Below are 15950 nucleotides of genomic sequence, written 5' to 3' on the forward strand. Positions count from 1 at the left end.
CCAACTCATCCATTACCTTCACAAAAGCAACGTGTCCCAAAACATACACTATTCACAAAGGTCTTTCTTTCAATTTACTGTACGGAAAAAAAGTCAACTGTTGTCAGGAGGCTACTTAAGGACCATGTTTGTTACAAAGTCTACTGTTTAAAAAAATCAGTAGATTAGAATGTATTACAGCAATGGCATGTCTCCCCACATCCTATTTAACCATAACTTGGTATAATTCTATTTTTTTTTTATAATGTAGATGGATAATGTCTATTTTTAAGCATTTTTTTTTTAAATTTTTATCTATTTAAATTTTCACAGCTGTAGGAAATCATGGGATAAATTAAAACAAGTTGTCAACATCACATGTGAAAATATACACTGTAAATAGCCTTGAATCAAACCCTCGAGCAGCATTTTCTTACTTTGCCTATCTATAAATTTTTATTATTGATGAAAATATTTTTCCCTGGTTTGGGTGGGTGGGTGTGCACGGTGAAGTCAACATTTAACAATGATCTTTCCAAGTCTAACCATAACCCTCTCTTATCTGAGCTGTGGTTACAGGTCTGACTCGCTGGTGTATGCACCCTACTTAAGCCGCAGTACTTCCATGTCCTCAATGAACTACCAGCTCTTTCCCCTGCCTCCAGGAGGTGCATAGCTAGGTTTCCGAGGGGCAGCTGAACTACAACTTCCATCAGGCCCCGCGCTGAAGTAAGTCCGGGGCAACGTCCACACCGTGCCCCTGGGAGTTGTAGTTCTACAGGCCGGAAGCCCCGCCAAGCTGTGTCCCGAGTTGGTGGAGTTTGCGCGAGCGCCCGGACTACAAATCCCATCATGCTTTGCGAACCGGGGCGGTAATGGCGGCGGCGGCGCCTGCGCATTGCGGTCTCCGTGCGGACCGCGCAGAGTGAATAATAAAGTCTCCTCGGCGGTAGCGGCGGCGGAGGGAGCGGAAGGCAGGAACATGTCGAAGGGCCCAGTGGCGAGCGGCCCCCCTGCGGCCGGGCCGGCGGCCCCCGCCAGCGCGCTGCAGGCGCAGCCCGAGAAACCGCAGCACTACACGTACGTAGCGAGAACACCCGCCGCCGCCGCCCTCCGCCCGGCGCCCGCCCGCGCGCCACACACGCCTGACGTCAGCGGGCAGCGTGCGGCACGCGCGCACGGAGACCAACCGCCCGCCCGGCACCGGCTGGAACCGGCCGTGGCCGGCGCGGGCCGGTGGGATCCCGCCTTAGGGGAGGGGGCGGGGCAGGTACTGAAGTGACTCACCTTACCCCCACGCGCACACACCCACACGCACTGACCATGATGCACTGGGGCCTCAGCTCTCCCCCCCCCACTAGCTTTGCCCCCGGGGTGCCTTTGGGGTGTCTCCTTTGAACCCCCCTTTATCAGGGTGTCCCCCCCAGTGAGGCTGCCTGGCTCCTTTCCATATGGTGGGGATGTTGTTGCAGAGTGTGTCACCCTTAGCAGAAGGGTGGGTCACCCCCATTTTGAATCTGCTTCCTTCCCCCCACCTCCTAGTGTCTCTTGGCTGGGTGCATCTGCCCTAACTGGAATACATTGCCCTTCCCCCCATCTCAGGAGGGTGTGTTGGTCCTAGGGCCAAAGCACATCAGCCTTTCACCCCCATCCTTGGTGTGGGTGGCTGCTATGTTGAGCATGTCCATCCACGTGTTGTGCCTCCCCTGCCTCACAAACACATTCATGACAAATAATGCTTGGACAGATCACATGCCCACCAACTAGGGACATGCCCCCAGGGCAGGTCATACATTCACATATGGACCCGTGAAGGAGACATCATCACTAGGGGTTTTCTCACACACCCATGAGGAAAACATTAAGAGGGTCTAGGCTCCCACCCCCATCAGAGAACTGTCACCTCTCTATGGAAATACCGGAAGGCCATGTTGCACGCACATACTCCTAAGGGAAATCTTACTAGAATGCGTCACGTGGGGAATTCCTCACTAGAACATATCTCACCCGCATGCCCCGAAGGAACTATGACTTGAATATTTTGCACGTGCACATATGGGAAATATCACTAGTGTGTCACAGCCCCAACCATATGTGGCAAATGTTACACAAGTGTCTCCTTTTGAAGGAGCTATTGCAGAGCATGTTACTCTTCCGTGCCCCCCCTCCCATTACACTGAAGGATGACTCCTCCATAAAAGAAATATTGCTAGTGTGTGTAGCATCCCTCACTAGAGCTTGTTTCTCCATGAGGGAATTATTGCTGGAGCATGTCTTCCCCAAGAATATAAAAATATCATTAGAGTGTGTTGTTCAGTGCTCCATGTCAGTGGTGTCTCCTTGGCAGTTGAAGTATTCAGGTTGGAAGCAGTGGCAATAAAGTTCATTTTTCTTTTTTATATAGGAAGAAGATGGAAGGGTTGAGTGGTGGGAGCATCGGTGAGGGGAGGGTTGGTGATAGGGGCTATGGGGGTAGAAATAACTGTCAGTTCTTGGACCTCCTATAAAAATATTAGACTGGAACTGTGCCCTGTGAAGAAAATATCCCTGAATTGTGTCACCCTTCTCTTTAGGGTGTGTCGGCCCCTAGAAGGAAAAATCAGCAGAACAAATTACCCATATCACTAGTGTGTGTATTGGTGGACTTTTTCTTGCTAGAAAATAATAGTTTGCATTTCCATAGTTCCTTTCATCCAGTGAACCTAATGTGTTTTACAAGCACTGAATCACACAACACTCATGCCTGTTACAGGGGAGTAAATTTAGGCATACCAGGGTTAAGTAATCTGCCTGCAAGAAATCACAAAGTCAATCTGTAGCAGATCTGGGAATAGAATTTAGGAGTCCTAACTCACAGTCACTTCTAGTAACCACTAATCTCAATTTCCCAACTGTAGTCTGAAGGGCACTTGCTGGTGTTTTGCAGAGAGCTGCTTGGCCATATTGTTCTGGCTCTCCATATTACCAGCCACTTCAACAGATGTAGATTTTAGAATCCTTTGACTCTACTGCAAATGAGGAGAATCTAGCTTAGCTCTCTCTATTAGGACCACTGCTACAAAGGTGGAGGAGAGGAAACAGGAGCTGTCCTTGGGGACTGGAGGTCACCAGTGGGAGTGAAGCTATCAGTCATGAGTGGGAGGGGAATGTCCACATGAAAAAGAAATTAGGTAGATAGACGGTTATGTCTAATATCGCATGGGGAGAAGCAGACCACATGGTTCTTAAGCATACCCACAAAAGTAGGGGAAAAGGGAACCAAGCAGCAAGAAATCACGTGCAGTGGAAGAGAAACCAGGCAACAGGAAAATTGGAGGGGAGAGGAGAAGGGGACCAAGAAAAATGGGGAAGGGGAATGGAAACAACAAAATAGAGCAAAATTTGTGTGATTTACTTTTTTCAAAGAGGACAAAAACAGTTGCATAAAAGGCAGCTAAAAATACTTCTATCTATCCATGAAAGCAATTGCTGTAGTTGCCACAGGAATGTTGCGGTGACCTGCAGGATGAGAAGGGAAGTGTGTGTGAAACTACCTCTTAAGATGTGATTCTTACTATAAGAAGTTTGAAAATTTATGAACTAGAGCACATCACGTCATAAACTCTTTTTATAATATATGGGAACCTATTTTGGTTGCTCTTTCTTATGTGACCATGCTATAAAATTTAAATATCTCATTTTACTTTTTTTGTTCTTTTTGGTTTTGTTTCAGTAAAAGGATGTTATGATCACAAATTGTAAATTAAAATAGAATTAATTATCCACATCCTGTGCTGTCCTCTGGGAACAGGGGCAATACAGGAAATCTCTGTCTTAAAGAATTTTGGTTGCGTTTATTAGGAAATGTTCCGATTTCCTCATTGGTATTTTCTCAATTGTTGGCAATATTGATATGTAATCTAATTTACTTTGAACTGTGGTTTTATATCTGGACTGAAGGTCCTTTTTATTTGCTCTAGAACAACAGCAAAAGGAAACATGAAACAACAGTTGTTGCTAATACGCACCTTTTGTTCTGCTCCTTTTGTTAGTTGACCAAGAGCCTTATAAAATCTTAGCTTTGACATTAGTGGCAATTGTAACACATAGCTGGAAATGAAGTACATTGTTATGTGTGCCAACATTCTTTATTTGAGTGAGAGATCTCATGTTTTTCCCCTGGGGATTTATTTTTTTATTCAAATCTCTGAATTTTGGAAATTGCAGAATTCAGATGAATAGCAATTTTATAAGTACCCCCACTGTTTTTAAGTTCTCTCTGGATTTATTGCATTAGCTGTCACCATGTATGATGGTTCCTTGTGATACTGCTTTAATTGCAAGAGCACAGTGATGTCATTAAGATACCCAAACCAGTCTTCAGGTTTCTGCTGGCTGGCTGGCTGGATGTGTTGTTTCAATGAAGTGTTTCATTTAACATCTTTGTTGGTCTGGCTTTAGATTCCCATTAGCAGAAGGGAAAAATACTTTTCATGTGTTCTGCCAAACCTCCTGTTTGTTTTGCATTATTTCACATTGTTTCTTATGTTTAACTGGTATAGTTATCATCTTAGGTACCCACAATCTGCAAATCAGAATAGAGGTTGAGTTTGAAGAAACTAAAGCAAGTGATCAATTGCCTTAGAAAACCAATTGTCATGTAGTGAAGATTTTGTTTTGACTTAGTCAGCCTAATCCATGTGGATGTTATTGAGCTCTTTTTAACTGTGTGATAAGGGTTGTGGACTTGTTTATCCTTCTTGTGAAGTCCAGAAAAGTGAAACTGGAGTGATACTTTCTTTGGCACATGTTCTCACCTGAGTGTTAGATCTTTTGAGAACTTTGCAGAAAGCCAAACATTCAGATGTGAGTGAGATTTGATGAGACTCATGAATGAATCCATCCTAGTGTGCTCACATTTATTTTGAACAGTAACCCCTTTTCCAGTCCTACTCCCCCAAGAGAACACCTTGGTTCAGGTGCAGATGATCTGAATATGTTCTAGCTGAGTTATAAACCCTTTGGGGCATAGATTGTCCGTATATTTTCACTGCAGAGTTAGTGCACATTATCTACACTTGAGTTACTCCTTTCAAGTTAGCCTTAGGAATCATTAAAAAGGGGACAGAAAATAAGACGGAGAGTATCTTATTGCTCTTATATAAATCCATGGTATGCCCACATCTTGAATATTGCATACAGATGTGGTCTCCTCATCTCAAAAAAGATATACAGTAACTCCTCACTTTAAGTCGTCCCGCTTAATGTTGTTTCATTGCTGATCAATTAGGGAACATACTCATTTAAAGTTGTGCAGTGCTCCACTCTTACGTTGTTTGGCCGCCTGCTTTCTCCATAGCTGGCAGCCTCCCCGCCCCCCCGCCAGCGCCTCCTGCCCACCGGCAGACCCCACGGATCAGCATCTTCCCCCTTCTCCCCCCGCCTGCTGCCCGCAGCAATCAGCTGGCTTGCGGCATTTTGGAGGGAGGGGGGAAGAGCGAGGACTCAGCGCGCAGGCTCCCCCTCCCTCCCCTGCCTCCCAAACGCCGCAAGCCAGCTGGCTTGCGGCGTTTAGAGAGGAGAGGAGCCAGGACGCAGCCTGCGAAGTAAAGGGGGAGGAGGTGTGGGGGGAGAAGAGGCGGGTCAAGGGTGGGGACTTGGGGGAAGGGGTGGAGTGAGCAGGCTGAGGGTTGAACCCCCGCCCCGGTGCTTGCAGAGTAGGGAAAGCTGCCCTGGAACCTAACCCCTCCTATTTACATTAATTCTTATGGGGAAATTGGATTCGCTTAACATCGTTTCACTTAAAGTTGCATTTTTCAGGAATATAACTACAATGTTAAGTGAGGCGTTACTGTACTGGCATTAGAAAAGGTTCAGAGAAGGGCAACTAAAATGATTAGGGGTTTGGAATGGGTCCTTATACGAGGAGAGATTAAAGAGGCTAGGACTTTTCAGCTTGGAAAAGAGGAGACTAAGGGGGGATATGATAGAGGTATATAAAATCATGAGTGATGTAGAGAAAGTAAATAAGGAAAAGTTATTTACTTGTTCCCATAATACAAGAACTAGGGGCCACCAAATGAAATTAATGGGCAGCAGGTTTAAAACAAATAAAAGGAAGTTCTTCTTCACAGAGCGCACAGTCAACTTGTGGAACTCCTTGCCTGAGCAGGTTGTGAAGGCTAGGACTATAACAGTGTTTAAAAGAGAATCTCCATGCGTTTATCCAGTTAAGTCCATTAATGGCTATTAGCCAGGATGGGTAAGGAAGGATGTCCCTAGCCTCTGTTTGTCAGAGGGTGGTGATGGATGGCAGGAGAGAGATCACTTGATCATTGCTTGTTGGGTTCACTCCCTCTGGGGCACCTGGCATTGGCCACTGTTGGTAGATAGGATACTGGGCTAGATGGACCTTCGGTCTGACCCAGTACGGCCATTCTTATGTTCTTGATCAAGTGCAACATTGTAAAATAACACTGCTGTGTTATTTTGTGCCATGGACAAGCTGCTCTGTCTATACTGGGTCTGCACTCACTTGTGAGTGACACTAAGATTTCTGGGAGCATATCCCATGTTTCTTAGCACTAAGTAAGCTGACTGCACTGTGAATTGTTTTGCAGTGTATTGTGGGAGAACTAGTCTGCCCTTCTTGGGCTCACAAGAGAATTGGGGGAAGGCACTGGATAACTAGCACCACTCAAGTAGTGCTAGCCTGCATCCATTGTGCATAGTGGTTGTGTGAGAAGCTGATGCCTTGTACACACACAAGCTTTATCTTATACACGCCTCCTGGCCCAGTTCATAGTAAACTTACGTTAAAAGCATCACTGCACTTGAGTTAAGGGGTTTTGTATGTGGATGGGAGTTCAGTTAGGTGCAACATTGATTTATAACTCTAGTTAACTTTGGAGTCAAGACAAGCTACGTGCTTTTCCATGTATTTGCACAGTGCCTAGCACAATGGGTTCCCAATCGGTGCTACTGCTATATAAATATTATATCATAATAAAAAATCTGATCCCACTATTTTTATGTGGGTTTGGAATTCCTTTGAACAGTTTGGCAAACAATCTTATGTTTAAATTCTTACTCATAAATAATCACATTTTCATTTTTTTACAAGCATACCGTTGAAATAAGTTTTTGAAAAAAAGTCTGAAGTGTTTGCGGTGCCTGAGCCCTTAAGATTTAAAACCACGACTCTTATCATTGGGCAGAGATGACAAGGTGAACATGCTGTATAAATAGTTCAGACTTTATATGCATAAACTGTCTGTTTCTGGAAATATGATTAAAAATCAGCAGTGCGTTAGATTTATACTTTCAGTGAAGTTATTAGCTACAATAGACTTCACACCCTTTAGTGTTATCCTATAAATGGGTCTAGTTTTTTTAAGTCATCCTTTCAGTATGACCAGAAATGTTTTTTACTTACAAGCAGTTTGTTTAAAATTGTTTAATTTTATTTTTTTCAAAAGTTACCTTTTATACTCTTAAACAGATCTCTAAAAATAATAAATGATTGGCCTAATTCAGCTCTGTTACACTGGTTACTCCCTTTAAATCAATACATTTACCCTGGATTTACGCTTGTGTCACAGCAGAATTTGGCCATATTTAAAAAGAGACAGGTACATTTTAAAGACAGCTTGCAGCTCACTAATAACTCTTGAGATACCTGGAAGAAACCAAAATGCCGATCGTTATAAAATTTAAAACAAGGAACCACCACACTCTGCTGTATTGTGTTGTCTGTAAATGTCTGTTTACATTATTGGGCAAGTACAGGCTGGTTTATTGGCTGACTGAACCTCCTTGAAAGCAATTCCATCATGTATTGTTATTAGGACATGTGAACAGTAACAGAGAGGTGAAAATGTGAAGTACTGGAGCAGTTGCAAGAAATGCAGCATTCACAATGTATGTTTACTATAGAAAATGGTTACAGAGACAAGCTGGAAACCAGTAGTCTCTTGACCATATACTCACAGACTTTAAATATAATTAGATGGTTTGGGTTTGTTTGTTTTTGGGGTGGGAGGATGTTTAATGTTTTAGGCCTTCTTGATCCTGCATTGGGATTGAAGTCAGTAGGGCTCCATGCAGGGCAGGGGTTCCCAAACTTGGTTCGCGGCTTGATCAGGGTAAGCCCCTGGCTGGCCGCGAGATGCTTTGTTTACCTGAGCGTCTGCAGGTACGGCCGCTTGCAGCTCCCAGTGTCTGCGGTTCGCCGTTCCTGGCCAATGGGAGCTGCGGGAAGCGGCACCACCGCTTTGGCCAGGAACGGTGCACCACAGCCACTGGAAGCTGCGAGTGGCTGTACCTGCGGACGGTCAGGTAAACAAAGCGTCTCGCGGCCTGCCAGGGGCTTACCCTGAACAAGCCGCGAACCAAGTTGGGAACCCCTGATGCAGGGGAACTTCTGTGTCTTGGTGAGCTCCATTGATTTATGTTGTACTTGTACGCAGCTCCATTGTCTTTAATCACAATATGTGATTGGGGCCTTTGTTTGGAAGACTATAGTTTTCAGAAGATTGACTGATCAATTTTGTCCTTGTGGAAGTCATGTCAACATCTGAAAATTGTCAGAGAGTTCACATCATGGTGACTGTTGTGTAGGATGTGAACTAGTGCTGTGCAGATGACGGAAGTTCCATTTCAGGAAGGATTTCAAGATTTTTACATTTGGCTTCATCCCGAATAGGAATGAAAACTGAAATTTTTTAAATTCTCCATGAAGGAACATTCTGGGGGAAATAATAATTGTTTTGGGTTGTTCAAAACGTTTTGACAAAATTAAAATACTGCGTTTCAGTTCTATTTCCTTTTTTTTTTTTTTTAACTTTTCTATTACATAATGCAAAAGTAAAAATTAGAAACAAAAAGTTGTTTTGAAACTCCAAAAAAAAAAATATTTCATTTTAAAAATGTCAAAACAGGACTTTTTGACATTGCCAGGACTTTTGTTTTCGGTTTTCTTCCAAAATTAAATTCCAGCAAAATAGGCTTGATTTCAAGAAGCTTTTCAGTTTCAACAGAACTGTGTATTGAGATGAAAATGGTTCTATCAAAGTTTTTCTGACCGGCTCTAGTATTTACTCTTCTTATATACCCCTTGTAGAGTGAAGGCCAACTTTTATTATAAAGTTTTGCTCATTCTGAATTGTGTGTGTATCTCTCCAGCAAACGTTTCCCCCCCAGCATTTTAGAAAACTTGATAAATCTTCAATCTGCTCTTCGTTCTAAGTATGGCATCAACTAACTTCTCAGTCAGAATGTTTCTCTTTATAGAACTATGACTTAACCTGACCAGTTTTTAATCCTAGGCAATGCAAAATCTTTTCAAGAATAGCTTCCCAAAAGCAATTTTATGTGGGCATGTAATAGTAGCTTCATAAATTAAAATTTTCAAAGAAACTAGCTGGAATATGTATGCAAAGTTATAGAAAGCCATAGGGCAGATATTTAAAGGAGTTCTTGCCAATTGGAGTAATAATGTTCAAATAATTTCTTTAAATTAATTTTCTAATGCACAGTTGTATATAAAAGGACATATTGTCATCCAAGTCACATTGAAACCATTGGCACCCCAATCTGTAGTGCTTCAGGTGCATGTATTCACAAAATGCTCCATGCAGTCCTGCTCCTGCTTCACATGCACAGATCCCATCAACTAGAACTCCATCCTCTAGTCCCAATCTGAGTTAATGTCTGATTCCTATCCTGTGCTAGCAGGCTATGGAAGACATGGAATTTCCTAACTGCCTTGCCCTGTTCCCTTCTTAGGAACTTGTTTTTGTTTTCAGGTATCAGGAGAGGTGGGGAGGTTGCTACAGTCTGGTACTTTCCCAAACTTTCTTTGTGTACGTTGAACAGTCTTAAAATAGTTAACACTGTTGACATTTAAAGTATCACAGTCAGAGTTAACATCCCCTTGAAATGAAAAGGAGCAATTTACACTTTTCTTAGAGCTGTGGTTTCAAGCTGTCTTCTGCAGACATCACTGCCTCACTTGTACTTAGAAGAAAGAACAGGAGTACTTGTGGCACCTTAGAGACTAACAAATTTGTACTTGGTTCACATTTCTAATTTTTGCAACAATAAGAGCTCTAGTCTTAATTTGTTTTTTAAAAAGAAGAAATCTGGACCACAATGGTGCAGGTAAAAGTATTGGTTTGCTGAGCAACAGCAAAGTGGCCTAGTTTTAACCTTTTTGAAAAAAGTCACAGACCACCAAAAAACATTGAATAGAATGCGCTTTTTACCAGTACCTGGAGGATGGGAACCTACACAAGTGTCAGGAAGGAGCTTCCTAGATCCCTGCAAAAATCTAGGGCCAGCCCTTGGTATCGTGATGAGCAAAACTACTAACAACATTTTGTACAGCTCACTGGTTTATTAAGATTATAATTAATGGGTTTATTTTTCAGTCCTTTTGTGCCCATAACTCCCATTAAGGTCAATAGGTATTACACACATACAGAGGGGAGAATAGATTCCCAAGATAGTACCTGATGATTAATTACAAAAGAATCTGAATTAATTATGAAGTCAAGATTATTTTACTGGTTGGGTCTTTTTCTTTTTGATCCAGTTATATTACATACTAAAGAAGGCTGTCCATCAATCCATATCCATACACTAAGAGAGCTGGCTTTTCTTGCAACATTCAAAGGACTGTGAGATATCGGTAAGAATTACCATCACAACAGTGAAATAAACCATGGGTGAACACTCTAGAGCAGTGGTACACAATCTTTGCAGCATAAGATACCACCCAGGCAACTTTCAGTGATCATGAGGGCCACACCTAATTTGCATATACATTGATATACAATTTTAATCTGAAATAAAGGCACACTTTTGTTATCGAGTGCTGAAAGTGTCCACTGTGCTTTATAAAAACACAAAGTATGATTTGTGGGTTGCAGGGAAAGGAATATCAATTGAAAGACTGGCACTGCTTCTCTAAAACCAGCTTATTGATGTCTGGCTTTACCTTTGTGTTGGCTATGTGTGATACAAAATGCAGGTTCATATCTGATAGGTAATCACAGTGTTTTGATTGAAATTCACAGTAGAAAAGATCTGTTCACAACTGTATACCCATCCAAAGAAGCTACTACAAAACTGACATTCAGCAGGCAAAGAAACAAATGAATACATTTCATTCACAAAACTTGGGTTAGACAGAATTGGAGCATTGTAAATCAATCATTTCTTGTGGAGTTTTTGTCCTCCTTTTCTGGTTCAGTTGAGTATAGGTCTGCAAACAATTTACAAGTCTATCTATCTATCTATCTTGTTTGGGAGAGAGTCTCTGAATCACTGGCCAAAATAATCTTGAAGATTCTTTGTCTGTTCATCATAGGGATGATTATTGGTCTTGTATTTCTTAAGAATTTGTTGGTAAATTAGAGAGTGAGAAAGGTTGGTCTACTTACAGTAAATGCCTGTAAAATAGTTTGTAGCTGAATACCAGTCTGTGCTTTGCCACAACTCAGTTATAAGTATCTGAAAACAATATTTATTTGAGGTGTTCTCTGTAAATTCCCACATATAGGATGCTAAGCTTTGGAACTTCTGGAAAGCAGAAGAAGTTGACATAGTGATTAACACACTTGTGCCTAGCCTATGCCAGCTATGTTGGTGCTAGACCAACAGTGGTAGAATTGCTGTGTAGAAAGATATATTGGAACCAGAGATCATGATTTGCACAACACAGACCTATATGGTCTTTTTCATCTGGTCTTTACTAGACCTTTTTGCCTTGAGCAAATTGACTAAGTACCTGAAGTTAACCGGTAATATGTTTATAAAGGCCTGTAGGCACTCCCCACATGTTTGATAATAATAATATATGGAGATATACCTATCTCATAGAGCTGAAAGGTCATCGAGTCCAGCCCCCTGCCTTCACTAGCAGGACCAATTTTGCCCCAGATCCCTAAGTGGCCCCCTCAAGGATTGAATTCACAATCCTGGGTTTAGCAGGCCAATGCTCAAACCACTGAGCTATCCCTCCCCTCCTACAAATATTTAGGGAAAGAACAAACATCTGTAGTCTGCATCCAATTAACTCGAGGTAAAAAATAGTCCAGTGTAAACATACCTTTAATAACCACACTAGAGAAGCATGTTAGCTGGATATTTCTGCTAAATAATCAGTAGTAAAATAGTTAATGATGTTGACATATAAACTGGTGTTCAGATATCATGATGATAAGCAAGGGATAAACTCTAGATCAGGGGTCGGCAACGTTTGGCACGCGGCTCGCCAGGGTAAGCACCCTGATGGGCCGGGCCAGTTTATTTACCTGCTGAGGCGGCAGGTTTGGCCGATCGCGGCCCCCACTCGCCGCGGTTCGCCGTCCCGGGCCAGTGGGGGTGGTGAGAAGCGGCATGGGCGAGGGATGTGCTGGCCGTGGCTTCCTGCCGCCCCCATTGGCCCAGGACGGCAAACCGCGGCCAGTGGGGGCTGCGATCGGCCGAACCTGCCGCGTCAGCAGGTAAATAAACTGGCCCGGCAAACCGCGTGCCAAACGTTGCCGACCCCTGCTCTAGATAGATAAAATGTTCATGATTAAGTTTCAGAGTTTACCCATCATTGAAATGAACAGGTGCCATTCAGACCTCAACTAGAGGCGATGTCTTCAGTATTGGCCTGGTTTTCACCAAGAGCTGGTCTACACTGAAAATTTACATTGGCATAGCTACGTCTCTTACACCTCTGAGAGATGTAATTAAGCCAATTTAAGTCCCCATATAGACAGTGCTAGGTTGACAGAAGAATTCTTCCATCAGCCTAACTACCCCCCTCAGCAAGGTAGATTACCTTTGCAGACCAGAGAATCCTTCCCGTTGCTGTAGCGAGGGCTTGTCAACACTTAAAACGCTACAGCAACACAGCTGCGCCACTGCAGCTGGACTGCTGTAGCACTTCAGTGTAACCACTACCTACACTGATGGGAGGCGCTCTCCCGTCAGCGTAGGTAATCCACTTCTCCAAGAGGCAGTAGCTAGGTCAATGTAAGAATTTTTCCATCCACCTGGTACTGGACTTAGGTTGGTTTAACTGTACTGGGCCGGAGTATGGATTTTTCAGATCCCAACTGACATAACTAAGATGACCTAATTTTCTAGTGTAAACCAGGCCTTACTGTCCAGTTCATAGGCTCAAAAGGGACCCAAAGCATCAGGTGACATTTGGAAAGCTTTTTCAACTAAATGTTCTGCAGTCTAAAGTGAGGGCCAACCAGCAAGCAAACAACAAGTTCCTCTAGATTGGGTAAATAAGTCATATTTGAAAACATGGTAACTAATGTTATTTTAAGCATAACTTTGCTTTTGTTGTAGATAGGTCAAGTCATGTTTAAAAACATGTTAGCTAGGGTTGGCCACAACCAACTAACTAATTTAAAAACATTATGTGCCCTACCTAAATTAGGTGCCAAGTTGTACTTAGAATCATGTTAATTAATATGTATTCAGACATGTCTAGATTGGGCAAAATAAGTTAAACCCAAAGAAACCTAAAGGCAGACTACATGTGGGGTTTTGGCTTGTGCACAACTGCTTTTAAAGACACTTCTGTTCCGAAATATAACATTGCAGCTATGGGCTAATCTATGCACAGACATGCACTGGTTTAGTTAAACTGGTATAGTTAAAACAGGGCAAACACTTGCGAAAACACTCTTAGATCTGTATAAAAATTATTATATTGATGCTTGGCCATGTAACTTTCAAGCTTAATCAATATGTTAGATTTAAATAAATTTTAGAATGCCCACACACAAAGTTGCACCAATTTTAACTAAGTTGGTTTAAAATTGTGCAGTTAAACCAGTGCAACTTTGTATGAAGGCCAGGCCTATAGAAGGTGTACACTGTGAACACGAATCTTTTTCCGTTGGTACCCTATAGGCCCTGACTTCAGTGCAACTTTAACCCAAGTTTAGCCAGCCAGGCCTGTGTTTATGGGAAAAATAAGTGTGGTTTTCAATTGAGTTAGCATAGCATGATTGAAAACCACATCTTTTTTGCCCATTAATATAAAGCTTGGTAGGATGCTTAGCTGTGAACATGATTTGTGCCCCCACAAAATATGATCAGTACTTGGCTAGTAACAAAGGAAGCTAACAGTGTTTTGTCCTTGCCAATGGCTTTTGTTGGCATGTGGCTGTCTTCCTGTAACGGTTTGGCACATTTTTTTAGGGTTTTGGGGTTTTTTTTCTTTTTCAGTATAGACCAGTGGTTCTCAAACTTTCCTACCCCATGCCTCCAGCGATGAACTGTGGTTGGATTTGGTGGGGAGACTGTTAAGCATTCTCTGCACTGACATACAATATGCTACATTAAAAAAAAAAGATTTATGAAGGTCATTTTTTAAATCGTTAAGACATACAGCATATTCTCAATATACTGTGGCAATTGGCAAGTAAGTGTATGGAAATATGTGAACACTTTACAAAAAATCCACAAGCCTCTAATAAATCCCCTCAACTTTTACCCTTCTTTGTTTGCCCTTAGACTGGCAGTATTGTCAAGAGCTGATGGAGGAGGGGAAATATAACAGCTCTGAAATCACATAGCACTGTTTGCAGTGTGACCTCTTTTCAGTTGGTGGTTCAATTTATTTAGGTGATAAAGAAGATACTGAGGCATGTGAAGGCTGTCATCTTGACAGATGCAAGCTCAATAGACTCTCTTTTCTCATACTTCTTCCCCCTCCCATCCTGCATTCACAGTTTGCCTCCTGTTTTCATAACATTGATCCATTTCATTTTCTTTTAGTTTAAATGCTGTATAATCTTTTCAAGGGTTTCAAAACTGTCCCTATCTTCCCCTATGGGGAAGAAAATTGGATAATGCTTATATACTTCAGTGAGAAAGGAGACATTTGTATTTTGTGTAAGGCAGATGTGTGGAAGAGGGAGAATTCAAAGGCAGTTCCTGGTCTGGTGCAAAATGGAAAGGTCTGGCTGGCTAACTCTGGTTGGTTGTATGGGAAAGTACCACTATATTCAGATTTGGGGGAGTCCAAAAATAGATTTTCTTGCAAGACTGTAACTGTTTCAGCAAGATTGTTGTGTGTAATGTCTCCCTGCCAACACTTTTGCACCAATTAAGAACTAACATGCCTGTTGCAGTGAGGCCACAGAGGAATATGAGAAAGAAAACAGTGATGCTGTGTCTATGAGCAGTAGAAATTGAGGGAGAATACTGGCAAAATCTGCACAGGACTTTCCTTCAAATCATGATGAAAGCTAGCAAGATTTTTGCCAAAAACTTATTGTCATTTGGCTTTCAGCTCTGTTGGCCCTGTAGCCTCTATTTTAATACCAGTTTGCACTATAAAAACACTTGGTTTCAAACTAAGGTAAATTGCATCAGTGCAAGTCACTTTTTATGCTGCACTTCTCATGCTAGTCTACACTAGAGGTTTTTCCCAGTATAACCAACCACACTGGTGCAAAAAACCCTGTGTAGCTGAGGCGCTCTGTAACTGACAACACTGTAGATCTCATTCTTGCCCTAATTTTTGTAGACAGTGTCTTAGCAAGGATTATTCAAATAATTATCTAATGGCCAGGCTTTCTCTCTGGTATCACAATATTGCAGGAGATCCAGCCTCTGTTCTTTAGTGTTCTGTTCCCTAGTGTCTCTGCAGGTGCTGAAAGAATTTTGATTAGGAGGCGTACAGGAGGACTTTTAGACTAGAGAAGAACTTTTGGGGGTGGGGGCCTTACTGAAAGGATTTGGAAGGTGAGGGTTGGGGGTGCATGAAAGGAAGGTAGGGCTTGTGTTTTTTATGGTGTGGGAAGGAGAAGAGTTTTGAAAGGTTGATTTCTTGTCTCCTTTGACTTCCAGATTCCTCCAACTCTTCTCACGTCAGTCTTCCTGATTCCTTGTCCCAACACAGATACATTTGGCACACCCTCCCTTCTTCAGGGCCTGCTCCAAAGCCCACTGAAGTTAGTGGGAGTCTT

The 15950-nt window shown here is 42.4% G+C and overlaps 1 protein-coding gene across 3 annotated transcripts in view; it reads left to right on the forward strand.

The window, feature by feature from the left end:
• Positions 1-904: 904 nt before the first annotated feature.
• UNK (unk zinc finger) overlaps positions 905-15950 on the forward strand; it is a 58190-nt gene continuing 43144 nt past the window's right edge. For all 3 annotated transcript variants that reach the window (XM_024214109.2, XM_024214110.2, XM_024214111.2), the window contains exon 1: positions 905-1059. In XM_024214109.2, the coding sequence (XP_024069877.2) occupies positions 962-1059 (98 nt within the window). In that variant the 5' untranslated portion in view covers positions 905-961. The remainder of the gene's footprint in view (positions 1060-15950) is intronic.

Source organism: Terrapene carolina, unplaced genomic scaffold, assembly GCF_002925995.2.
Source record: "Terrapene carolina triunguis isolate 2854851 unplaced genomic scaffold, T_m_triunguis-2.0 Scaffold192, whole genome shotgun sequence".
Classification (NCBI taxonomy): domain Eukaryota; kingdom Metazoa; phylum Chordata; order Testudines; family Emydidae; genus Terrapene; species Terrapene triunguis.